Source organism: Trichosurus vulpecula, chromosome 9, assembly GCF_011100635.1.
Source record: "Trichosurus vulpecula isolate mTriVul1 chromosome 9, mTriVul1.pri, whole genome shotgun sequence".
Lineage (NCBI taxonomy): Eukaryota > Metazoa > Chordata > Mammalia > Diprotodontia > Phalangeridae > Trichosurus > Trichosurus vulpecula.
In genome coordinates this window covers 43,357,359-43,384,214 of record NC_050581.1, presented here as the reverse complement: position 1 = coordinate 43,384,214, position 26,856 = coordinate 43,357,359, and the positions used below count along the sequence as shown (strand labels likewise).

The following is a 26,856-nucleotide window of genomic DNA, read 5'->3' as shown; positions in this document are numbered from 1 at the left end:
GAAAACAGCCCAGGATAGAACTTTGTCAGACATCTATGGTTAGAGGGCATGATCTGGATGAGGATCCAGCAAAAGAGACTGAGAAGAAGCAGTCAAATAGACAGGAAGAGAACCAGGAGAGAATAGTGTCCCAAAAACCTAGAGAGGAGACTATATCAAGGAGGAGGGGGTGACCAACAGCATCAAAGGCTGCAGAAGTCAAAGAGTATGAGGACTGAGGTAAGGCCATTGGATTTAGCCACTATGAAACCACTGACAACTTTGGAGAGAGCAGTTTCCTTGGAATGATAAAGTTGGGAAATAGATAGTTTAAGAAGTTAAAAAGGGGGAGGGATAGAATTTGGAGCTCAAACTTTTTTTAAATTTTAAAAATTGTTTTAACATGTAATTGGGGAAGAAATAAAATATATTAAAATGATCTCTATAGAAAGAAACTAACAGATAATCAAATTTATCCCTTTAGCAAAAAAAAAAGACATTAAAAAGAGAATGAGAGGAGTGAGAAAGTGGTAGCACCTATTGTACATAGCATTTCCTTTTTTTTTTTTTTGTTTGGCAGGGCAATTGGGGTTAAGTGACTTTCCCAAGGTCACAAAGCAATAGATTGAATATGGTCACAAAGCAATAGATTGAATATGGTATTTTGGGGTGAGGGGTAGGAGGAGGCTGTGAGAGATAGTGAGTTGAGGATAACTCCAAGTATGTCAAGTGTCTGAGGTCGGATTGGAACTCAGGTTCTCCTGACTCCAGGGCCAGTGCTCTACTCACTGCACCACCTAGCTGCCCCGTACATAACATTTCCAAGGAGTTAAGTCACAGAAGGCAGAAGAGATATAGGACAATAGCAAGAATGGAAGGATCAAGCAAGGGTTCTCTCAGGATGGGGAAGGCATGGGCATATTTGTAAGCAGTAGAGAAGCAGCAAGGAGAGATTGAAAATAAGTGATAGAGAGGGATCAATCTGTTGGAGGAGACAGGATGAAATGTGTTTGCTTGACTAGGTAGAGGAGTTAGTGTTGGTAATGAATAAGGTCACCTCAGCACATGAGACAGGACTGAAGGAGAAGATATTGGCAGAAGGCATATGATTGAGATGAGATGAGAAAGAAGGACAGAGAGGGAGCTCATGGCAAATGGCCTCAGTTTTTTTTCCGTAAAAATATGAGTTCAGGTTGAGAGGATGGGGGAGGGAGTGCTAAGGAAAGTTTGAGGTATGGATCTCAAGGAGGAGGAAGTCTATACCCAATTTAAACAACTACATGGGTCCCCTTCACTTGAGGGTTTGGCTTCGCAGAGTGGGCTTGAATTTGACACAACATTTCGGTATTCTTTCCCCACCTTTTTACCTCCAAGACATGCAGTATTTATTACTCTTCCCCTAAGCACAGTCACTTCAAGTTTAGCACAGAGGTATGAGGAAGCTTGCTGGGGGAACAGTCATTCATTTCAACTTGTACTAATCAGTGACTCCCTTTTACCACTAGATGAAATCCCACTGCCTAGGATTAAAGACAAGCTTCTCTGCTTGGCATTTAAAACCCTTTACAATTTGGATCCTGCCAGGTTTATTATACATTATTAACTTTAATTTCATGATTCTAGTCAAACTCACCTATTTGCTGTTCCCTTGTGTAACATCACATTTCCATCTATAGATGCTGGAAAAAGTATTCCTTTATCAGCTGTACTTCTTTTTACAGTCATCTCTTCCACCTTGAGGGGGTTGGGGATGAGGCACCCCCCATCTGGAAAATCTGAGTAAAATTTTTTGGCCGTCCTTTTGTACTAGAGAAGAAATCTGAATTACTATGGTAGTAAAAGATAAAGATGATGATATTATATAATACTATACATCAATTTTGTGCATTTCTGAGTTTCTAAAATTTTCCACATTAGTCTGCTGGCTTTTGTGTATTTTCTGCAGCTTCCACAAAACTCCCCCCAAATTCCCATTTCTTATGCCAACTCGCAATATGTAGAAATCAAAGTGGGGAAAGTCACAATGCGAAAAGGATAACCGTATATACATATATGTATGCATATATATATATACATTTTTCATTAATTTTTTGGTTACATTTTGAGTTCCAAGTTGTCTCCCTCCTTCTCAACCCTACACTAGAGAAGGCCAACATTTGATATAGACATATATATGGAACCATACTTCCATATATCAGTTCTTCCTCCGGAGGTGGATAGCATTTTCCTTCATAAGTACTTGATTGTGTCAGCCTGGATTAAAGAGAAGGCACCTAACATAGCAAAACTTATGATCTTTTGCTGGGGCAAGGGAGTTGCAACTGGGGTTCCACTCAGCAACAAGAATGGAGAGCCCCAAGAAGGAGCTAGGCACAGGGTTCTATAAGGTATTCCAGCAGAGGGAAAGGGGCTTTGGGTGCACAGAGTTGGGCTATTCCAACGTTTCACAAAGGAAGTTGCTTTGCCTAACAAGTGAAAGTCCTGAGAGAAAATAAGGGAATCAGGGAGGGAAGAATTTGGGATATTTAAAGAATAACCAAAGGCTGGAAGTGATGATGTCTGGTCAGTCTCAGGAAGGGGACAAGGACAGCTTCACTCACTCAGAATAGCTGTCATTCACAGCTATTCTTGGAACAATATTGCCCTTATTAAGTATCAGTTCTCTTGGTTCTGCTCATTTCATTCCGCATTATTTCATGCAAGATTTTGTTTTTCTAAAACCACCCCGCTCAGTCATTTCTTACCGCACAGCAGTATTCCATCATAATCATGTACCACAACTTATTTAGCCATTCCCCAGTTGATGGGTATACCCCACTTTCCATTTCTTTGTCACTACAAAGAGCGCTGCTATAAATATTTTAAAACATATAAGTTTTTTCCTTTTTCCCTGATAATCTTGAGAAACAGACCTAAGAGTGGTATTGCTGGGTCAAAGGGTATACAGAGTTTTATAACTTTGAGCATAATTCCAAATTGCTCTCCAAAACAGATGAGTTCACAATTCCACCAGCAGTGTATTAGTGTCCCAATTTTTCCACATCTCCTCCATTTGTCATTTTCCCCTTCTATCACTTTAACCAATCTGATAGGTGTGAGATGGTTAAGTGCTACTTCTTAAGACGCCAATATTTCCCTCAAAACTCTGCTCAAATGCCAGCTTCCTCCTACAAGCAACTGCTTCCTCAACCCGCTCCTGAGTTGCTAGTGCTTCCATCAACATTACCCTGACTCTCTTCTTCCTCTGCCCACCTCCCAACTTCTGCCGTACTTAAGAGTTTATAGAGGAAAAGTTATTCATCCGACTCTTGAGAAAACAGTTCTATGTAGCACAGCAGGAATTCTTTTACAGGCAGTTGCCTTTATCATTATCAAGTTTTCACAAAGAGCCAAAATTTGCCTCTCTGAAACCAAACTCTCACCCATTCCCACTAGTTCCGCCCTCTGAGGGTAACAACGGAACAGTTCTGATTCATTTTCCATTGGACAGCCCTTCAAAATACTTGAAGACGGCAGTAGATTCTTCTTCCTCCTTCCTCATCTTCCTAGTCTCTTTTTAATTCCTTTCATAGATCTTCACCTGTTCTGTACCCTCTCCCCTTGCTCAGGACGCTGATCCGCTTGCCAATGCCCTTTGTCACTGCGTGGCGTGCAGAACCGAACCTTGCGCTCCAGATGTGCTCTGAAGGGACGCACGAGAGATGCAGGGGGACGAGCACCTAGGACCTGGGCTCAAGACTCTCTCTCCGCGCAGGTTTAAGCCCAAGAACCTGGACGCTCCCCCAGCTTCTCCATCTCGTTCTCCCCCTTCGCTGAAGCACACTTTCAGGGCGTTGCCATGGGGACGCGGAGGCCTCACCAGAGCCCAGGTAAGCGGCGCCGCCAGCCCCGGGGCCGGCGAAGTCTCGCCTGCGAGCTCTAACTCAGAGGCTGCGGCAGCCGCAGAGGCTACAGAGGCCGCGGAGGCTGCAGAGACCTCGGAGGCTGTAAGTTTGGCGACTACAGGTCCAATGACCGGCCGGGATTACAAGATCCGGGACGGTATCCTCCCCAGACACTTCGTCCCCTTGCGCCGCAGCCCGTGTCACCTGGCTCTGGGCCGCTGCACTTCGGCTTTCTGGGTGGCTGTGAGCTTTGATGTGGTGGGGTTGGTGATACTGCTAACAGGAGTCTTCTCCGAGCTCTTCTTTTACGACTTGCTGCTCTACGCGGGTTCCATCATCATTTTTCTCAGCCTCTTCTGGTGGGTCTTCTGGTATACTGGCAATATCGAGGGGCCCCATACCTTCTTGGCCAACAAGCGGCCCCAATTGAAGTCTTCCAGCTACCTCCAATCCCTTCGGAACAGCCTTAGCCACCGGTTCATCCCCTCTACGCCGAGGCGCCGCGTAAGGACACGGGGAAATGTCCCGCTGCCGTTAACCTTGAAGATGGTCGATGCTTCCCAGCCAGAAACCCCTCAAACAGAAACCTCCCAAACTGGAAGCCTCCAGCCAGATCTCCAGTCAGAAAGCACCCAGCCAGAAGACCTCCAGCCAGAAAGCCCCCAGCCAGAAAAAAGGCCCTCACCAGAAAGCCCCCAGCCAGAAAAAAGGCCCTCACCAGAAAGTCTCCAGCCAGAAAGCCCCCAGCCAGAAAAAAGGCCCTCACCAGAAAGTCTCCAGCCAGAAAGCCCCCAGCCAGAAAAAAGGCCCTCACCAGAAAATCTCCAGCCAGAAAAAAGGCCCTCACCAGAAAGTCTCCAGCCAGAAAGCCCCCAGCCAGGAAAAAGGCCCTCACCAGAAAGTCTCCAGCCAGAAAGCCCCCAGCCAGAAAAAAGGCCCTCACCAGAAAATCTCCAGCCAGAAAAAAGGCCCTCACCAGAAAGTCTCCAGCCAGAAAGCCCCCAGCCAGAAAAAAGGCCCTCACCAGAAAATCTCCAGCCAGAAAAAAGGCCCTCACCAGAAAGTCTCCAGCCAGCAAGCCCCCAGCCAGAAAATAGGTCCTCACCAGAAAGTCTCCAGCCAGAAAGCCCCCAGCCAGGAAAAAGGCCCTCACCAGAAAGTCTCCAGCCAGAAAGCCCCCAGCCAGAAAATAGGTCCTCACCAGAAAGTCTCCAGCCAGAAAGCCCCCAGCCAGGAAAAAGGCCCTCACCAGAAAGTCTCCCGCCAGAAAAAAGGCCCTCACCAGAAAGTCTCCAGCCAGAAAGCCCCCAGCCAGAAAAAAGGCCCTCACCAGAAAGCCCCCAGCCAGAAAAAAGGCCCTCACCAGAAAGTCTCCAGCCAGAAAGCCCCCAGCCAGAAAATAGGTCCTCACCAGAAAGTCTCCAGCCAGAAAGCCCCCAGCCAGAAAAAAGGCCCTCACCAGAAAGTTTCCAGCCAGAAAGCCCCCAGCCAGAAAAAAGGCCCTCACCAGAAAGCCCCCAGCCAGAAAACAGGCCCTCACCAGAAAGCCCCCAGCCAGAAAAAAGGCCCTCACCAGAAAGCCCCCAGCCAGAAAACAGGCCCTCACCAGAAAGCCCCCAGCCAGAAAAAAGTCCCTCACCAGAAAGTCTCCAGCCAGAAAGCCCCCAGCCAGAAACCTCCCAGTCAGAAAGTTCCTTGTGTATAAATGCTCGTTACCAAGGAATCCTCCATACCAAATTTGGAGAAGCTCCCCACGGAAATGCCCCAAGATTCTGAAACTTTTAAACTCTAGCCCAAATCCTGAGCCTGAGCCTTTTGCAAAGGTCCCTTGCTACTTTTTTTGATATCCTTTAGAAGGACACCCAGGACCAGCCATATGATTTAATTAAACCACATCAGTTTGATCTAATATTAACCCCTTTCCACTCCATGCTGCCACACTACCAACTGGCAGCAACGAATCCCCTCAATAAGAAAAAATCTACAAGTAGCGCCTACAGTCCCCCTGCTGCTTCCATTTGAACCATTTCTCCGTCTTCTCCAAGTGAGTACTTTTGGAAGAATATTAAAGTACATTATTCCTTAACTGTTTTGAAATTTGTGGTCCTTAGAGATCTCAGAAATGTTGGGCTTTGTAAGCAAGATGTTTATTAATCAATAAGTATCCATTAAGGCATTGGATTGTAGGCACTATAGACAAAAAGACAAAAATGAAAGTCCTTGACTTCTAGCAATTTACTTTTTGTAAGGAAAATAGCATTCACAAATAAATAAATTCAAACTAATCTGAAGGGTGGAAAACCTACCAGATCAGGATGGAGTTGAGGAAAGGGTCTTTTGTAGGAAGAAGCTGGTTTTTGAGCTGAGTTTTGAAGGAAATCAGGGAGTCTAAGAAGTAGAGGTGATAAAGGAATCCATTCCCAAACAGCATCTGTAGATGGAAGATGTGATGTCATGTAAGGGAAACAGCAAGTAGGTTACTTTGGAGTAAATGAAAATCAGTAATACATAATAAACCTGGTAGGAACTACAGTTTACAGTCCTGGTAGGACTTTAAATGCCAAGCAGAGAGTTTGTATTTAATCCTAGTGGCACTGATGTGGGAGAAGGGGTTCCAAACTTGTGGTTCTACTGTGCAGGGAACATGGAGCTTACTTTATAAAAAAAAATTATAATCATATTTTTTATTTTTAGTTTACAACACTCAGTTCCACAAGTTTTTGGGTTCCAAATTTTCTCTCCCTCCCTCTTCTCCCCCATCGCCCCCAAGATGGCATGTAATCTAATGTAGGTTCTCCATATACCTTCACATTGAACTAATTTACATAATAGTCTAGGTATAAAGAAGAGTTATAACCGATGGAATGGATCATGAGAAAGAATAGACGAAACCAAAAAAGAAGTGGAAAAAAAGAGAGAGCAAATAGTTTGCCTCCACCTGCATTCAGACTCCATAGTTCTTTCTCTAGATGTGCATAGCTTTTTCCATTATGAGTCTTTTGGAGCCATCTTTGAACCTTGCATTGATGAGAGGAGCAAAGTCTATCACAGTTAGGCCTTACAGATACTGTGTGTCTGTAATCGTGTATAATGATCTCCCGGTTCTGCTCCCCTCACTTAGCATCAGTTCATATATGTCTTTCCAGGTTATAATGAAGTCCATCTGCTCCTCATTTCTTATGGCACAACAGTATTCCATTACATTCATACACCACAATTTGTTTAGCCATTCCCCAATTGATGGACATCCCCTTGAGGGAACTTACTTTCAAAGCAGACTGGTGACTCTTCTGAAATTCTTAATCTTAGGGAGTCAGTTGGTCAAGTGACTTACCCAGTATCATGCAGCCAATATTTGTCAATCTTCCTGACTCTGGCTGACCTTCTAAGGTGATTAGAATACATTGTGCCACATCAGAGCAGCTAGGTGGTGCAGCAGATAAAGTGCTGGGCCAGGAGCCAGCCTTCATGAGTTCAAATCTGGTCTTAGACACTTCCTAGCCATGTAACTCTGGGCACACCACTTTAACCCTGTTTGCCTCTGTTTCCTCATCTGTAACATGAGCTGGAGAAGGAACTGGCAAACCACTTCATTATCTTTGCCAAGAAAAACCCAAATGGGGTCATGAAGAGTTGAACACTGTAGGGAGTTGGTGCCAACCCCGGGGCTGCTCGGACCCTAGCACTTGGCCTGTTTCCTGGGTAAAACCAGACAGGCTTAGTAGGAGTTGGAACCGCAAGCACCCGGAGGAAGGACTTCCGTCCCTAACAGCCCCCCTCCCACTCTCGTAGCCATCCTCTCTCATGCAGGCAGAGTCCGTTCACCAGGGACTCACAAGCCCAGTAGGAGGAACCCAGTTGGCCACTACCTAATGCTCTTGAACCAGTGCCTAACACAACAATGCTTTGATACTTTACTTACTGGAACATCTTTGATACGTTACAAGGGCATCCTGCCCCGTGCCTCACATAGCTCATACAGCTCTGATATCAGCTGGCTACATGCCTGAGCCTTCCCATGCCTCCGTAGATACTGTAGGACAGCACCCCCCCTTTGTTCCCATACTCCCATGGAAGCTACCTTACTACAGCCCTAGTTTTTCCCATATGCTTGTAGGAATCATAGTTTACAACAATCCAGATTCTTCCCACCTGATATCGATCTTCCCATGCTGTCATCCCCTTACCCCTTGAACACCTGCTTCTGCTCATGTAGTGCAAAACCCTATAAAACTGGATAATGTCTCCCAATAAATCAGAGTTGTATCTTCCCTGACTCCCGCCTCATCATTGCGTACTGAGATTGGGGTTCTTGCTGGTCGGGGACCCCCAACAGAACACAACTGAACAACAACATAGAATGGGCTAGTAGTAATTCTCTATCCTGTGTAGAATCTATTTAGTAGATTTATAATGAGCCAGATCTCTACCAAAGTCCTACTTGATTGCCTCATCTAGGTGTGGAGGTGATCCTGGATTCTCAAAGCCCATGCCATCAAATGGAAACTCTAGAAGGTTTCACAAGCTTTAAGTATGGGCCTAGTAGTGATATTTATCTGTTGTTAGGTAGCTACATGGTATAGAAGGTCCAGAGTCAGGAAAACGTGAGTTCAAATCCCCATCAGACACCAGGTATGTGACCCTGGGCAAGTCTCTTAATCTCAGTCTCCTTTTCTGTAAAATGGGGATAATAACTGCACCTATCTTCCAGGATTGTTGTGAGGGATCAAATGAGATAATCAATATAAAATGCTTAGTATAATGCCTAGCTATGTAAATATTATATAGCTGAACACAGTTTGGAAAAGCCCATTAATTTGAACTGATGAATTTTCTGACCATGGCAGCTATATAACACTAAATCACCCAAGTTTTCAGTCTACATCAGATCAGGTAGTCTACACCAATGAAATCATAGGTCTTTTAAGTATTATGAGTGAGACTTCTAGCAAGGATTTAGCATCCCAATTAATCCTGGCTATTAGAAAAGATAAGAGGAAATACAAGGAGATTGGAACCAGTACTTGTTCACAACAATAATATTTTCTCACCTTTATGCGTGGCTTGCTTGTGGGGCTTCCTTGTGTGTCATTTAAATATCTGTGTTAGCTGAGCTTCTATTTCCCAGCCCTTTTCCTCATCTGACCCAAAAGTGATATGTGAGGTGAGCTTTTATAAGGTTCCACTTGTTTTGAATTCATCCTGTATCCTTACCAAGAAATTCTGGTTAATTTCACATATAATGATTTGAGGTTGGGGGTTAAAAAATTTCTGAACCTAACCAACATCCATATAAATGCTCATTGCCATGTGTATAGTAGAACAGGAAAAGAGGATTTTACATGAAAGTGCAAATTTCTATTATGTACAGCTTGCATTTCCTTTTAAATAAATAGTTCAGTTGTAATTGTTCAAAGCTGTCCTGTTTGTTTTCTTCTGGTCTATTTTCTGTTAAATTCTGTGCATTAAAAAAAATTTAATGACCCTCTTTTCTTTCCTTTATTTTTCTATTTCTCTCCTTTCCCTTTTTTTGGTGGGAGTGGAGGCAACTCTACCTTGTCCACTAGGGCAAGGAGGGGACATCCAGATTCCATGTAACAAACGTGCAGAAAAAAATCCCTACATTCTGAAATTGTTTCCCATTCTGCACCCTGAGTGCAAGTCATTTGAGTTTAAAGCAAAGAATGCCATAGAATATTGGACAAAGTCTAAAAACTTGATTTGTCTCATAGCATTTCTTGTTTTCACCACAATCTACTCCAAGAAAACATTATTTGCCCCCCAAAATTGAAATTTTCTGTAGGCAATAAAACAGGGTAGTTATTTTTATCGCAATATGGATTGTTAAACCTGAAAATTTGGTTGAAGGAAACAACAGAGCTAGGTGATAGAAAAATCCATGTTGTTTATTATTTTCCCTTAAAGCATAGCAAAGCTATCTTACTTGTACGTACAAGGAGTCAGAGTATAAACTCTGGCTGCCTGAACAAAGCAATGAGAAAACTTATATACGTTATTTTAGCAGAGATAGCACACCTGTATGACCTCATTTTTATGACCCCCATGTATGTTTAACCATGATACAAGAAGAGAATTTTCCTTAGTGGAATAGAGTTGTAAAGGATGTTGACAAAAGTCAGTTGAGACTACAGCCCAGCGTCTCTGTGTCTCATTACATTCCATAACATAGTATATACCTGTAAAATATTAAGCAAGGTAATCTCTCTTGGGGTTAGGGTAATGTCCTTAGGTCAGTCTAATCTGGCCTTGTTGACAGAGGTAAGGGTGTTTATTACCTGAGCAAACTTTTAGAGAAAACAAAGAAGCCCAGGTCCTGGATCTTCATCTAGTTACTCATTAATTCAGGCTCTGGGTCTGATTGAAATTAGAAATGATATAAAATAGTATAATATTTTCCACATTTCCTCCTTTTGGTCAAAGGTAAGCTGAAAGCTTCACCTGAAGACCAATTAAGGTATGGAAAAACCTTTATCTTCCCCAGGGGTAAAGCTGTAAAAATCCTTATCTAGGTGGATTCAGGTTTTTTTTTTTTTCTCTTTCTGTGTTTGGACATCCCCAGAGATGCACAGTAATTATAAACTACTTGTAAACAAGCAGGGGGAGCAAGTTGCAAGGGGTATCAGTAGGGAGCATAATGGGGAAACTAGAACACCTAAGTAAAATAAGCTGAAGATACCAAAGGTACAAGTAAACAGTCTTGGGAACGCAACGGACTCAGAAAGGGAAAGAGCGGCTCTTCGTTCAGGTTCTGGTCCGGGCTCTTGGGAAGGTTGCCTGTGTCTGATGCTGTCCCCTTCAGGCTCTCTGAAACGGGAGGGCAAGGTGTCTTATGGGCTCAGATATCCACTCAGGAGCACGGGCAATCATCAGATATGATAGAAGGATCAAGGAGTCCATATCCACAAGTTGGCAGCTGTAGAAGTAGTCAGATCTGACAGGAGCTCCCAGAACACATTAGATAACCAAGAAAACTTAAACATGAACCATACAAAGTAAGGCAATCATTATTAACAATGTTGAACATCATAAACTTCCTTGTATCCCAGTAACACAGTACATATAGCATCATAAACCTTTAGTCATGCCATGTCTCCTTGATGGCATTCACAAAATAATCCACAAACCATTCTTAACAAAACTAAAAATGTTTCTGATTTAATTCCAGCAATTAATTGCACAATTTGTATGCAAAGTAACTTTAAATCCAAGTTACTTATTTCCAATGTCCATTTAAAGCAACAAATTTTTTTCTGATGCCTGATTGTAGTTATCTGGTTCCTAGATAGTAAAAGAGAATTCTGCTTCTCTGGTTCAGATCTAGAAATCCTCAGACAATTCTTACTTACTTGATATAACTTAGTACAATCACTTAAATTTGGCTCTCCTTTTTTTAACTTCAGAGTATTTCAGTTCATATATCATCTACTGTTTCTAACCTTACCTAAATTTTGTACCTGGTATAAGAGTCCTTTAAAATATAAAGGTCCAACCATAAATTGAATTCATCTTCCTTTTAAAATTATCAAACAGATACCTTAATAAAGGAGATACAATTTCACTTGTAACAATCCAAATTTAAGATCTTATTACCAAAACACTTATTGGCTTGAATTTCCATGACTGATAAATTTTGGAGCCAATCATACACATCTGTATATAATTCTTAGAGGAATCAATTTGGTCCTATTGCCTTTTCCTCTCAAACTTTGCTATCCTATTTAATTAGACATTTATCACATTACATCTTTGTCTTATTACTTTGTCTAATCATTTCCTCCTTTTGGAGGATGTTATCTCTATACTCCTTCTAATCTTTATTTGGTCATGAACATAGGTTAAAATTGTAAGCTATTCATTCCTGTACCCTGTTATAACAACTCAGAGATATTCCAATATTCATCTATTACCTAATAGATTTAGCATTGTGCTTACAAAACTTCCTGATAATATAAATTTGCTATGAAGAAAAGAGGGACAATTTCATATATCTTAACAGAAGGAAAGAACTTCCTTAGCTCTGTTTGATTCCAGGCACGAGTCATATCTGATAGCCAATCTTATAGTCACCAGGTGCTGAAAGCAGGGCTTAGGAGTAATCAGGTGGGGATTTTCCTTTTCAGAAAGGAAATAGCAGAATTGGGAAATAGAGTCAGGAGGATCCTACCTAGGTTGTGTCCAAGGTCGTCTTCAAGACTTTCTCCCAGGCATAGACATCCACCTTTAAGAATTCTCAGTCTGTAATGCCTGCCATTCCACTACTGGCTTCATGTGACCTATACCTGTAATCAGAGCTTAAAACAATATTAAATTGTATTCCCATGAAATCTTAAATAGCAAATAAATATGCTTCGGATAGGACTGTCCCAAATTTCATTGAGCTAATAATTATCAAATCAAGCTACATAACTTTTCCATCTTCTAAAATACTTTCTCACACTCTCAACTTAACTTAAACCATTTGAAACTAGTATTCCCTTGGGACAGGAGAGGCTTAGCTAACTTCCATTTGTCCCTAAACTTCTTATCTGCCTTTCCTATTTCCAATCAAACCTTTATTTACCTTTCCAAATCTTTCAAACCCATTATTCAGCCTTCATTTCAGCCATAAGACAAAACAACTCATAAGTTAGTACTTTCATTGTCATAACTGTGTATACTGGAATCCCACTCCAGCTTCTTAAACACACAAAGACACAAAAAAAAGGGGATTTGTTTTTCGTGATAACTCATTCAAAAAAAAAAGGAACACTTATTAAAAAGATCTGCCATCTCATCTCCCCCTGAGGGTGGGTTCTTTTCCATCAGAAGGCAAGCTTCACTAATAAGAACTGTATCCTTAAGACCCACATCCTCCTCGAAACCCAGTCTTATCCTAAAAACGCATCACTTTTGCTGACTTTAAAAAGCCAGGTTTTTTTAGGCTTCTGACCCCTACTGTTCTTTCTTTCAGTAAAAACTCGAATCCCAGTAATTGTTGCCCCTCCCCTTTCCTTCCCTTCTGACAGGTGGGCTAAGGTGAATCTTCTTATCTAAACTAAGGACGGGGAGGAGTAAGGAATTCAGACTGTCGTTTCCAACCTCCTTACTCAAAAAGAAACCTTGAATAAGACATTGAATGGCCTTCAACCTCCCTCCCAAGGCTTCTATAGATTCCAATAATTCTAATAAGGTTCTCACCCAGAAACTCCGAAAACTCACAATAGGTTTGAACTGCAACCAATTGGCTTACAGGTGGAAATTCAGCAGGCCTTCTAAAATTATACAAAAAGATTTTACAGAACATTTTCCAAAAGTACTTTCCTTAAAGCAAATTAATCCTTAAATGCTGGAATTCATTAACTAAGTTGGAACCAAATGTCCTCATTCTCAAATATTGCCCAGAATTCCTAGAGATTACAAAGTTCCTTAGTCAAAAAGTGTTATAATGGGAGGACACTTAATTTCTATAAATTACATACTCAATTAGATTAACCCTATCACAATAACAAAGTTTACCAGGACTTTAAAAAGCTTTTTCCATAAGAGTTCCTCTACACAGAAAACCACACAAGATTGATAAGAATTCATGACTAGATGGTTTCAAAAGTTCTTGTTTCAGTTAAAAACCTCAATTTCTTAATTAACTACAATTCTTAATCTAACAACATCCAGATTATAAGAGAAATTATTCTCTAACAGCACAGGTAATGCGATGTTAACCAATTTGTATATAATAACAAATTTAGAAATAAGTACACCACAAGCAATTATCATGTACTTAAAACTTGAAACAGATTCCAATTAATTACCAATCTAGTGATCATAACTGAGATGGATAAGCAAATCAAATCTGATTCCTAACCACTAGTGGTAACATTTTAATTTCTAAGGCCCAATACTCTTAGCATTGTAAAAGATTACCACATTTTTCAATATTGCTGATACATCTGTTTGTCAAATTACACAATTTAGAAATGTAACAGTGCCCTAAACGTAATTATGCATTTTAAAACTTGAAACAACCCATTTATCAGTTAGGTGAACATATTTCTAAATCTCCCTGCACAGAGAATCTTTCATCTCATCATTTGAAACTATAACTTTAAATCACCAGATATATTCTCATAATAGAAAACTTTTTCACACAGAAAGTCTGTTCTCATGGTTAAATATCAGTATTATTAATTATTTACTTGTTATAACCACATATAACAGTTCCAAATTTTATCACCTCCCTTTGGAAACCCAATTCACATATATCAAAATCAGATTAAAATTGCTATAATATCATTTCTTACCACACAATGGTCTTCTCAAATTTCACAATCTAAGAGAATTTTGGGAACACAATGCAAGTTTAGAAATACAGAAACAATAATTTTCAGATGACATCTACTGCATTTCCAGATTACCACATATAGAAATTATTCAGCTTATTACTTCTGGTATTTTAAAAACCACTTCAAAAGTTAACAATTACATTATATCAGAGAGAGATAATAATAACGTTGTATCTAACATATACCAGACTTTATGTTAAGCATTTTACAATCATTATCATTTTGATCCCGTAACAACCATCATTATTACTTTCCCTTTAAAACTCAGGAAACAGGTCAAACAGAGATTAAAATACAGTTTTGCAGTTGGAACAAGAAGTGTGAAGTTACCTAGAGAAGTTACCTAGAGCAGAAGCTAGTATCCCAGTGGTGACAATTCTGGGAGGCAGAAAGTCCAAATGCATCTACCTCACCCTTCCCCCACAACTGCAAAAGTTACTGAGCCTAGGGCGGTTTGCAGCTGCTGGGGACAGAGTGGGCAGAATGCATAGGACCTGGGTGACAATTCCAAGTTTTGCCAAAAAGGATGGGCTACAAAGGTACCCAGGGGCACCGGACTGTCAGAATACTGTCAGTCTGTGAATTTCTGTCCTTCTCCTCCTTTTGCCAGGTGGGAAAGGTGATCTAAGTTTTCCCTGCAGTACTCCTGCATTATCTTCTCCTAATCTGATTTGGGAGGAAAGGAGTTTGTTTAGCTGCTCTAACTTTTACTGCAGCTCTGGCTCGGTCAGAGACAGGACAATAGTGAAAGATCTCAATGATTGTAACTTAGTAAACTTCACCTAAGTGATCAGCATTGGGAGGGTGTTTTAGCAAGAGTGAGAGGTCCTAGAGGGATTTTACAGTCTCAGGAGTTCTGTCCCAAAATCCAACTAACCAATTTCCAAACTTTTAATGAATAATCAATCCCAGAATATGCTAAAATGTTTCAGCTCTATTTTTTTCTTCAAGTTCTGTTGGCCAGGCCAAACATTGAAAAAGGAAATAGAGTCTCTGTTTCCCTAACTGCAGCCTTAGAATTCTCTGGCTACCCGCATTTCAGATTTTACCCGGTATAGACATTTCACAGCACACGCTCTCACACAGACAGTTAACAGACAATTAACAAAACAAATACAGAACAAATACAGACTGAGCTCAGAGTTTAAACAGAGAATTAGAAGCTTTCATGAGTTAGCTATTAGCACCCCTATGGTCTTTGGGGAAGCCTTGGCGTTCCTGATTTTTCTGACTCTCCATATCCTATCCCTTAGGAATGGGGAAACGGGAAATGGAGGAGGACTAGGACAGGTAAAGGAAGGTGAGGAGTAAGGATAAAATGCATTTATCCTCCCCATAATCAGAGCCTTCAAGGGAAGGAAGCAGGAATAGGGCAGAAGGCAAATACAGAGCCCTTAAGGGAAAGGGGGAAAGGGGGGGAGGGAAGAGAGAGAGAAGGCAATGGTAGCAGAACAGAGTTACCTCCCTCAGGATCAGAGCCCTTCTTGGGAGGCAGAAGGGGAGGGAAAAAGCAAAGTGCAGTTTTTCTCCCCAGGACCAGAGCCTCCAAGGGAAGGAAGGGAGGGAGTGGAGGAACGGTTGGACTTCTAATTCTAGTTAATTTTCTAGATCCATAGTTAATTTTCTAGATCAATCAGTGTTTCCAGGGGATCTATGTGCGTTTGACCGCAGATCTGTGTTTTACCACAGATTTGATCCCTGCCCCCAGAGCTAGCTTAAAGGGAATTTCCAGACTTCAACCAATTTTGTGGGAGTTCTTTTTGGAAGCTGGGAAGAGAGACAACTTACCCCCACCTTGTCAAGGCCAAAATTCCAGGAAAAATTAATCCTACGGCGCCCAAAAGCGTTGGCAAGGTTGGGCTGCATTGTCCCGTTTCCATCATTTCCATCCGAGTCATGGCACCATAACTGTTAAACCTGAAAATTTGGTTGAAGGAAACAACAGAGCTAGGTGATAGAAAAATCCATGTTGTTTATTATTTTCCCTTAAAGCATAGCGAAGCTAGCTTACTTGTACGTACAAGGAGTCAGAGTATAAACTCTGGCTGCCTGAACAAAGCAATAAGAAAACTTATATATGTTATTTTAGCAGAGATAGCAAGCCTGTATGACCTCATTTTTATGACCCCCATGTATGTTTAACCATGATACTGTATTAGGAGGGCAGAGTTTATAATCTCAAAGAGGATCATAAACATGTCTGAAACGTTCGGAACCGCCGGATATAAGAAACTCTCAAAGTAGAAGGCAGAAGAATCAAAACATTTATTTAGGCTCCACAGTAACCAACCCATGAACCAGCAACCCCATTTTGATATATTGATCAAAAGCTTCCAGGCCCAATAAGTACGCCTTGAAAGAGTAACCAGGAGGCTACAGAGAAGCATGATTGCGTAAAGCAAAATCATGTTTCCCCCTCTATGGTAATAAGATTACCCACTGGCCTGAAGTCTTTGTTCAGCTTCCTCCCGTAGGTCAGCTCTGCTACTGGCAGCTCCTGCTTCAGCTGTGGCTGTGTCTGTAACTGTCGCTGTAACTGTCGCTGTAACTGTCGCTGTAACTGTCGCTGTAACTGTCTCTGGCTCCAACCGGAAAAGGAAGAGAGGATCTTCAAGCTGTCCTCTCCCCTCTTATAGAGTTTTTGACATCATCAAGCACCGCCTGAACGACCAGGGCCGATTGGTTCTTGACTTGGCCCCTCCCCCTAGCATAGCCGTTAACACCTCCCCTCAGCCAGCCCCATGACTCATCACACAGGAAGTTGTCTGCTTCCTGGAATGCTCTTTGGGCTTCCTGCCCCGGAAGAGCAAGCCACAGTGTCCAGAGGCTCAATGAGGTAAGCTGAGTCATTCAAAGAAAACAAAGGCCATTCTGGCTACACTGTGTCCAGAGGCTCAATGAGGTAAGCTGAGTCATTCAAAGAAAACAAAGGCCATTCTGACTACACTCCACCCCTTGTTATAGGATACATAATCTAATTAGCCATGTATCCTAGAACATACATTGTGATCCAATTACAAAGGAAACTAAAACATATCATTCATTATAAAGCAAAGCATATCATTTGGTGACATTCCTAAATATTGGTTTACGATTCAAATGTGATCCACCCCTAGGTCCCAGCAAGATAATCTCTTCAATCAATCATCCCCAAAATAATTATTAATAATTCAAATGTCCACCCCTAAATCCTTGTATCCATTACATAGGATCAATAATATCATAACAATAAAACAACACAGCAAGGATAACACAAAATAAGTAAACAGAACACTATCATCATTTCCACCCCCCTTGGACGATTGGGGCTCAAAATCTTGGGGTGAGGGGTGAAGGTCTCATTTTCCATAGCTTCTTCATGCTGAAATTGGATGTAGAGATGGCCCTGCCCCCAAAAAGTCCCATTCCAGAGGTCATTTCTTTAACGAGCTGGCAGGAATTCCAAGAATGCTACATGCTTAGGCAGTCACCGGAAAGTGCAGGGTGCTTAAGCCTGAAGGAAACAAAACTAGCAACAAGGTTAGCCAAAACAAAGGACAAAAAGAATAGACAAGTATGGACTATAATTCTTCAAATAAAATCATCTCAAGTTTGGTTGAGATTTCAGTTATGCAAAGATCCAACATCAGAGCCAAACTCAGGTGGGAAATGTTTCTTTTCAAAAGGAACATAATGAGGAAGCCAAGAGGATCCCACCCTAGACAGAGACTAAGATTGTCCTCTCAGCCTTTCCCCAAATGTACAAGTTTTCATCCGTTAATCACACAAGGTCACCTTCAGTCTGAGTGGCTTGTGGGCTTGCAGGAGCAGTTCTTATTTCCCTATTTCTCGTGTTATCAAGGCCTTTATCTCTGTACATTCTATATAATTCATTGGTTGGAATTCCATCTATCATTTCAAAACCTACCCCTGCTCTCAATAAAGCAGTAAACATTTCTTTCCTTGTTACTCTCCTTTGGCGCCAAGTTTGCTGGTTATTCACCCTTCTCTCTCGAGGAGATCTATCCCTTCCCCAGTCACCTAAGTCATGTAACTGTAAAATCTTATTTATCACTGTTGTAAGACGGCTCCCTACTTCTCCAAGTAATAAATTCAAAATTAGTTGTTTATAAGCAGGGGGAGCTGTCCTAATTATTAAATTCCTATGAGGCAGTCCCATTGGATCATTGTAATATTTGTCTGCAGTTCCTATCATAATGGCAGTCTTCATTACCTCCTCCTTTAGTCTCATGATACAGTCTCTAAGTGAATACCAGGGTCTGTGCTCAGTGGGCCACATAGAATCAGTAGCATATCTCTTATTGCATCCCACAGCGGCTAATGCCAACAGAGTAGTCCTGCTATCACCATCTCCTTGCTGATGATGTTCCCTAAAAGCTTGTTGAACTAGAGGATCATGGCTGATACCTATGAATCTCATGCAGTCTGTCCTATCTACTGATATTCCACTGGCCCCTTGATCACTGAGTCTTACCATCCAAGATATCAATGGTTCTCCTATTCTTTGGCTGAATCTACTCAAAATATCTGTGACCTCTTGCGGTGAGAAATCTTCCTGAATTTCCCTTGTAACTGAATCTTCACCTCGGGTTTCTGTCTTCCTCCTTTGTATGGGTCGAGCCCTTGTCTGATCATTTAACCATCTCCTATTCTCTGTGTGAGGCACATCCTGAACCCCAGTAGTGTTTTGTGCCTCAGCCCCTAACATTGTCTCATTCTCTCCCCACTCACTTCCTCTGCCACCATGGCTAGGACGAAGCAGGCAGTCAGGCTCTTTCTGGGCTGGGGTGAAATGCACTCTGGGCTTTTTTGGTCTCCTGTTGCTCTTAGCCACATTAATAGAAAAGTTCTCATTTGAGTCAGTTTGGTCTCCTGCTATCTGAGATTCCCCTTCTTCCTGTGGGGTAGGAGTGCCCCCATGTCTTTCACTTAATCTCAATCTTTCGTATACTAGCCGGTAGGCTGATAACACTATCCAGCTTTGCCTAGATAGTGATGCCCCTGACTGAATCCCAACTTCTCGTAAACACTTTTCCAAATCCCTAGGATCTCCTCTCCGTAGCCTTGGTTCCCAGTTTTCACAGGGTCCAGCTTTTTTAGCCAATTCTTTTGCTAGGGAGGAATAAAATGGATCCTCCCATCCTGGGATATTCATCTCTTCCTCTGGAATTGTTCTGCTTCTAAATAGAGATCTTATACCTAGCGATCCCATCCTCGTCGCCAAATGTATTAGGAGGGCAGAGTTTATAATCTCAAAGAGGATCATAAACATGTCTGAAACGTTCGGAACCGCCGGATATAAGAAACTCTCAAAGTAGAAGGCAGAAGAATCAAAACATTTATTTAGGCTCCACAGTAACCAACCCATGAACCAGCAACCCCATTTTGATATATTGATCAAAAGCTTCCAGGCCCAATAAGTACGCCTTGAAAGAGTAACCAGGAGGCTACAGAGAAGCATGATTGCGTAAAGCAAAATCATGTTTCCCCCTCTATGGTAATAAGATTACCCACTGGCCTGAAGTCTTTGTTCAGCTTCCTCCCGTAGGTCAGCTCTGCTACTGGCAGCTCCTGCTTCAGCTGTGGCTGTGTCTGTAACTGTAGCTGTAACTGTCGCTGTAACTGTCGCTGTAACTGTCGCTGTAACTGTCTCTGGCTCCAACCGGAAAAGGAAGAGAGGATCTTCAAGCTGTCCTCTCCCCTCTTATAGAGTTTTTGACATCATCAAGCACCGCCTGAACGACCAGGGCCGATTGGTTCTTGACTTGGCCCCTCCCCCTAGCATAGCCGTTAACACCTCCCCTCAGCCAGCCCCATGACTCATCACACAGGAAGTTGTCTGCTTCCTGGAATGCTCTTTGGGCTTCCTGCCCCGGAAGAGCAAGCCACAGTGTCCAGAGGCTCAATGAGGTAAGCTGAGTCATTCAAAGAAAACAAAGGCCATTCTGGCTACACTGTGTCCAGAGGCTCAATGAGGTAAGCTGAGTCATTCAAAGAAAACAAAGGCCATTCTGACTACAGATACAAGAAGAGGATTTTCCTTAATGGAATAGAGTTGTAAAGGATGTTGACAAAAGTCAGTTGAGACTACAGCCCAGCGTCTCTGTGTCTCATTACATTCCATAACATAGTATATACCTGTAGAATATTAAGCAAGGTAATCTCTCTTGGGGTTAGTGTAATGTCCTTAGGTCAGTCTAATCTGGCCTTGTTGACAGAGGTAAGGGTATTTATTACCTGAGCAAACTTTTAGAGAAAACAAAGAAGCCCAGGTCCTGGATCTTCATCCAGTTACTCATTAATTCAGGCTCTGGGTCTGATTGAAATTAGAAATGATATAAAATAGTATAATATTTTCCACAGGATACTTATTTGAAAACAGAAGGTAGTGAGGAAGGAAGGCCATGGAAGGCCAGGAAGGCCATGGAAGGCCGGGAAGGCCAACAAACAAAACCCCCAGGAGTAAAGGGCTATCACAGATGTGTTACTGCAAGAGAATAAACCTGGTTGTTAATTTTTCAACTACTCTCACCTTTCCTTTAAGGAGATCTTTACACTATCATAACAATCCTTATGGAGTTTATGAAACATAAAAGATTAAGCCAACTAGCAGGAAACTTAGGAGTTGAAGTTTAAATTTGTGCAATATTTAGTATATAAAGAAATTCCATTAACTACCTCCATTTAGCCTTTAAGAAAAGCCAGGGAAAGAAAGAAAAGAAAAAGAAAAGCCTGAGTCACAATTAAAGTTTTAAGAACTACGAAGATTATGTGTAATTTTAAATGGCAATAGTTTTGATGACATCAATACCTTGACTTTGAATTAAAAAGTTGCATTTATTTTGCAGAATTTATCAAAATTGGTTAAAAGTAAATGCCATAATCATAAGAGCAACACCTTCAGCTAGGTCCTGACCTGACGGAATAAGGAACTCCCTGAAGTAGTCACACGTATTTAAATTTTCACTCTTTGAATTTAGAATTGTATAAAGCTAGGTCACTGCATCCAGCCCAATGGAAATATGCAATGTGAATCCAGAGAATGAGGCCACTTCACAAGCTTCACGATTTAGGATGTAACTCTAGGTCAGTCACTAAGAAGCCACCCCACTGATCCTGCACAGCTTTGGAATAGCTCGTCTTTGAACACTTCTAGGATTTTCATGCATTCTTTTTGTGCTTAGTGTTCCCTGACTATGGTACATGCTCTCCCTCCTCTCCATCTCCAGGCTTACACTTTCCCAATCACTATCAAAACTTATCTATCCCCTGTACTGAGGGAATTGAGGGGATTAGGACTGCAAGTGGTTTATTGTGTTAAATGAGTGCACCACACTGACTCCAGTCCATTTTGTGACTCAATTCTGGAGCTAGCTTACTTTCTATTCAAATATGGGTCTAGTCCAATTTCTGTCCTGTGAGAAAACCTTATTATGTTGTTTGAAACTAGCCCTTTGTGGCTGGAAAACTGGACCACCTCTCCCTGCTGCTTAGAGACCCTTAACCAAGGACCTAGGTTATACTTGACCCAAAGATTGATGGAAAGAGTTTTCTCACAATTGGCAACCCATATGGCTTTTTTTTTTTGAGGAAATCAGGGTTAAGTGATTTGCTAGTAAGTGTGTAAAGCTGGATTTGAACTCAAGACCTCCTGACTCCAGAGCCAGTGCTCTATCCACCGTGCCACCTAGCTGCCCCACATACATGTCTCATCTGAAAACTGGTGTCAAAAAGATCATTCAGTTATTGTTTCCATGTCCTATTGATTGTTTACAGACATTTTGGAGAGTGGGTCACCTCCTTTTCTGAATTCAGGAAATTACACCTGTTTACTCTCTTCCTCCCAACTTGGAAAGTCCCTAATCTTTCATCCAATGAGGAATAAGATTACTTAATGTTTCCTTTTAATTAATTGGCTTCATTTGATTAATTGTTTTTAATGTATAAAAGTCTGTCTCCTCTGGTATTTGAGTGAAGTTCAGGCCCAAGCTGAGAAGGTCTGGTCCTGGTTTGTTGGGCAATTGGCATGCATTGCCTAATAAATTGATATGTTCGGAAGATCAAACCTTTGTTTCCTCAGTCATTTCATCTTTCTTCTGCTACAATACCATACATACCCTGAGTACTTTAATCAGTGGGACACATGGGGTGTTCAGGGAGGTCTAGCACCTCTGGTGTGAGGGCTTTCTGAGCCCTTTTCAGGGCTGTTCACCCACCTTTCATGTCCACCTTTTACTAAACCATCAACTATGGCTCCACAGGATGGATAGGGGGGTGTCTACTTCAAGCTTGTAAAGATTTCCCCCAGTGGAATGGGCAGATAAGAACAATTTGTTCCAACAAGCATGAAAGCAGCTGAAGCAGGCACTATAGAACACTTAGAGCTTGGTCAGACATTGAAGATGCCAAGGTCATCCACTACATCCTGGGTCATCACTTGTTGTCTTGACTTTTTTCTTATCATTGGACTTTGATGAGTAGAGAGGAGAAAGTGAGGCTGAGGACTTTGTGCAATTCTGCCTCACTTAAATCCAGTTCACACACAAGTCAAAACATCACCCCATGATGTCGTTGGTCCTCTTTGAAAAGAAGGATGACTTCTTTTCAATAAATAAATAAACTCTACTCAGTGACTTCAAGTGACTTTTCAATAAATAAATAAACTCTACTCAGTGACTTCAAGGTTACTACTTCTTCCATGTTCCATGTCTTTGCAGGAACATAAACTTTGATCAACTAATTCCATTCTGTATACTAGTGGAAGAACTGAACTGTTACTTTCCTCTTGCAAGAAATAGTGACATCCCTCCCACTGGATGAAATGGCTTGGCATTTAAAAAAAATTAATCAAAATGAATGCTCCTAATGGGATGGGGATTTTAGATAATGAAAGAGAGAAAGGTACTGCAATGGCAGGTCAGTGGAAGTTATATTTTTAGACACATCAAGGTTTTTGGGCCCTTTTTTGTAGATGGCTTCCTATTCAGCTGGTATGGTCAATCCAGATAGAAAATAATGGTAGTAGAACAACCATTAGGGATGGAGCTCTAAGGTTACTTCCAGTTCTAAAATTCTTTGATTTTATGAAGGATGAGTTGCTAGATGTTTTAATCACAACCAAAATAGGTTGTATAGAATGATAGCCATAGCTCCTAACTAAAGGAAGGTGCCACTGTAACAACAATGTGGCTAGCAGCTATTGTAGGGGTGTAAGACCCAACAAGAGCAGCAACAAGAGCTACTAGCACAGGTTCTTTGATCTGCTTTCCTAAGGAAAGCAACTTTAAGGGGCTTATAATCTTACTTTAATCAAACATTCATGTATCATTCACTTAGTTCAGGAGGAAAAGCCAGCACTCTGAACTTCAGAGCAAATACAAACAGAAATTACAAGCATACATTATATAAACAAAGCAAATAAACATGAATCAACAGGCATAGTTCTGTCTGACAAAATCACAATATACAGTTACCAGAAAGAGAAGTACCAACATCTGGATTTTCTGCAAGGCCGGGGGGGGGGGGGGGGGGGGGGGTGTTGGGGGAGGTCCAGCAGCTACCCAGAGTCTCCACATCAGTGCTCTTCCAGTGAATGAGAGCCCCAAACAATATGCTAACCTTTGAGTTTATATACCCTTTTTAGGGCCTGAAGGGGTCACACCTAATCAGCAAAAGGATGTGAGCCTGGGGCTTTACACCTAGTAAGGCTTAATTAAAGGTACTTAATGACTTTAGCATTCCAAAAGAGAAAACAGTAAAAAAAAGTCCCACCCTAATTACTGTAACAGCCACATATATTAAGAATTGAAAGAGGTAGAAGATTTTCAGATGTGCTGTCGCATACATGCAGCATCACTAGTGACAAAGTACGACGTATTTTTTTAAAATTAGAAATACTATACAAATAATTATATCTTAATGATTACAGATACTGATTGATAGTTTTCCAAATGAGGACAAAACAAGCACCTTTTTAATGCCTATCAAATCTTATTTGAATTATTTTTTAGAAGCAAATTTGTAGAGAGAAGATTCTGGGAAGGTGGTTGAGTAGGCCAGATAATTCCAAGCTCTCTAGATTTCCTCCACAAACAAGACAAAATAGTGCCTCAGGGTGAACACAGAGCAGTAAAAATAAACAAGAGTTGGGTTAGAACAGTGGTCCTCTTGGGATAAATGGAGAAGATCCAAATAAAAATCCTAGGACTGAGGTTTGGTCCCTGTGAAGTAAAAACAAGGCCAGGCTAGTTCCACAGAACAGCAATTCACAAGCCCAGGGGCTATCTGGGTTGGCAGATAGCCTTGGCCCTAGCCACAGGAATTTTCACATACTGGACAATGTGGGGAGTTGGGCATCTGAATGGGGGATGATTGAGGGAATCTCTGCTGATAAGAGACACCAGGCCCAGCAGTGCTGCCAAGATGTGGCCCTAAGGAGCCAGCACAAGCCTAGTGAATGCAGAAGTAGTGGGGCAGGGATGCTGCTAGCTGTGGACACTTACAGGAGGACAGAGTTCTTGGTTTCAGTTCCAGGCCAGAGGGGAGAACTGAAGGAGAATCTGAGGCTAGAGGCACTATCCCCCGTTCCTCAGGAATAGAGGTGATTACAATAATAAGCTGCTACAAATTTTAAAAAATGAGCAAAGGAAAAGAACTCAACCACAGAAAGTTACTATGGGAATAGAGAAGACTGGGGTTCACCTTCAGAGAAGGATACTGAAGCAAAAAAAAGTCTCTCTCTTACCCAAAGAGTAACATCAAATAGTCACTTTCCCAAAAAGAATTTATAGATAACTTTAAAAAGACTTTAAAAATCAAATGAGAGAGATTGAGGAAATTTAAAAAAAAAAATGAGAACCATCCAAGAAAAACAAGAAGATTATGAAAAGAAAGTCAACCAACTGGAAAAGGAGAGTCCTTTCCAACTGGAAAATGACTCCTCAAAAATTAGAATTGGGCAATGAGAAGCCAGTGAAGTTATAAGAGACCAAGAAATAATAAAAAAAAATAAGGAATGAAAAAATAGAGGAGAATTGAAACATCTCATAAGAAAAACAACTGATCTGGAGAACAGATCAAGAAGAAAAAACATAAGAATAATCAGACTACCTGAAAGCTGTGATCAAAAAAAGAATCTTGATACAATAATACAAAAAATAATTAAAGAAAATTGTCTTGAAATATTAGAACTAGAGGGGGAAATAGAAATAGAAAAAATCCACTGATCATCACCTAAAAGAAATCCTATGAGGAAAACCTACAGGAATATCGTAGTCAAATTCTGAAACCCCCAGCTCAAGGAGAAAATATTATGAGCAACAAGGAAAAAAATTCAAATATGGTGCAGCCACAGTTAAATTACACAAGACCTAGCAGCAGCAACACTGAAGGCTGCAGGCTTTGCAACACTATATGTTGAAGAGCAAAAAACCTGGGGTTGCAGCTGAAAATACCATACCCAGCAAAGTTAAGGATAATCCTGAATGGAAAAAAATGGATATTCAATGAATTGCTAGACTTTCAGGATTTTGTTGCACAAAAACTTGAACTTAATAGAAAATTTGATATACAAGATCCAAGAGAAATATAAGGTACACACATCAAAGACTAATTACAAAGGACTCAGTAAGGACAGACTATTTACTTTTTATATGAGGAAATATAAAACTAATGTCTAAGATTATTGTTAGCACTTGGGTAGTTCAAAAGAAAGATTGGGGTAGAACTGAATATTATGTGACTCTAAAAAGTAAAACCATTTAGGAAAAGAGTAATTATCTTATGCAAATGAGGTGTGAGAGGAAGAATTGGCTAAGGAATTAGATTGGGGGAGGAGGGCTGGTAGTTCTGGAACCCTATTCTCATCAGGAATACATTAAAGATAACAAATATATATATATAGAAAGATATAAAAGTCTTCTAAATTCAGAAAGAAATAAAAGGCTAAAGTGATAGGGAAGGGTGAGAGGGTAAGGGAGGCATTTTTAGAGGGAACCCTACTCACATTAGATTAAAAAGTTAAAGAGAGAAGAATATATACATTTAGAAGGGAATAAAAGTCTTCTAAATTTATAAAGAAATAAGAGGGTGAAGGAATAGGATAAGAGGGGTATAGCAGGGTGTCTAGATTAACAGGAATGGGATAAAGAGGGAATAACATATATATTTGGAAGGCCATACAAGTCTTCTAAATTCGGATAGAAACAAGAGGGTAAGGGGAAAAGGGTGGGGGGGGGGGAAGAAAAAGGGAGGGATCTTTGGAAGGGGGTAGATTAAGTAATAGGGGGCAAGGTAGTGGATAAAAGTAAAGTAGAGGACTCAGGAGGGATAGGAAATAAGAGATACAGATAGACATAAAGATCATGAGTAGACCTTATTAGGAAAAAACAGGTAGCAATCATGATTGCAGATAAATTCAAAGCTAAAATAGATTTAATCAAAAGAAAAAATAGGGAAATGATACTATATGTCAGCCATTTTAATCAATATTGTTTTAGACTATTTAAAGTAACTAGACAGCATGAGGTTGTAATATTGTTGTAGTGTAAGAAATGATGAGTTGGTAGACTTAGAAGAATATAGAAAGACTTGGACTTATGAAGGAAGATCTTATCCACTCAGAGAAACAGAGGTCTTACGTAGATGCATATGAA

At 41.0% G+C, this 26,856-nt stretch overlaps 1 protein-coding gene across 1 annotated transcript; it reads left to right on the top strand.

The window, feature by feature from the left end:
* The first annotated feature begins 560 nt into the window (after positions 1-560).
* LOC118830686 (vegetative cell wall protein gp1-like) lies at positions 561-5,947 on the top strand. The gene has a single exon (XM_036737585.1). It carries the CDS (start codon positions 3,681-3,683, stop codon positions 5,637-5,639), a length of 1,959 nt encoding a protein of 652 aa, XP_036593480.1. The 5' UTR covers positions 561-3,680; the 3' UTR covers positions 5,640-5,947.
* The last annotated feature ends 20,909 nt before the right edge of the window (positions 5,948-26,856 follow it).

Coding starts and splice junctions, on each gene's coding strand:
- LOC118830686 (XM_036737585.1), top strand. CDS start 3,681: ATGCAGGGGGACGAGCACCTAGGACCTGGGCTCAAGACTCTCTCTCCG.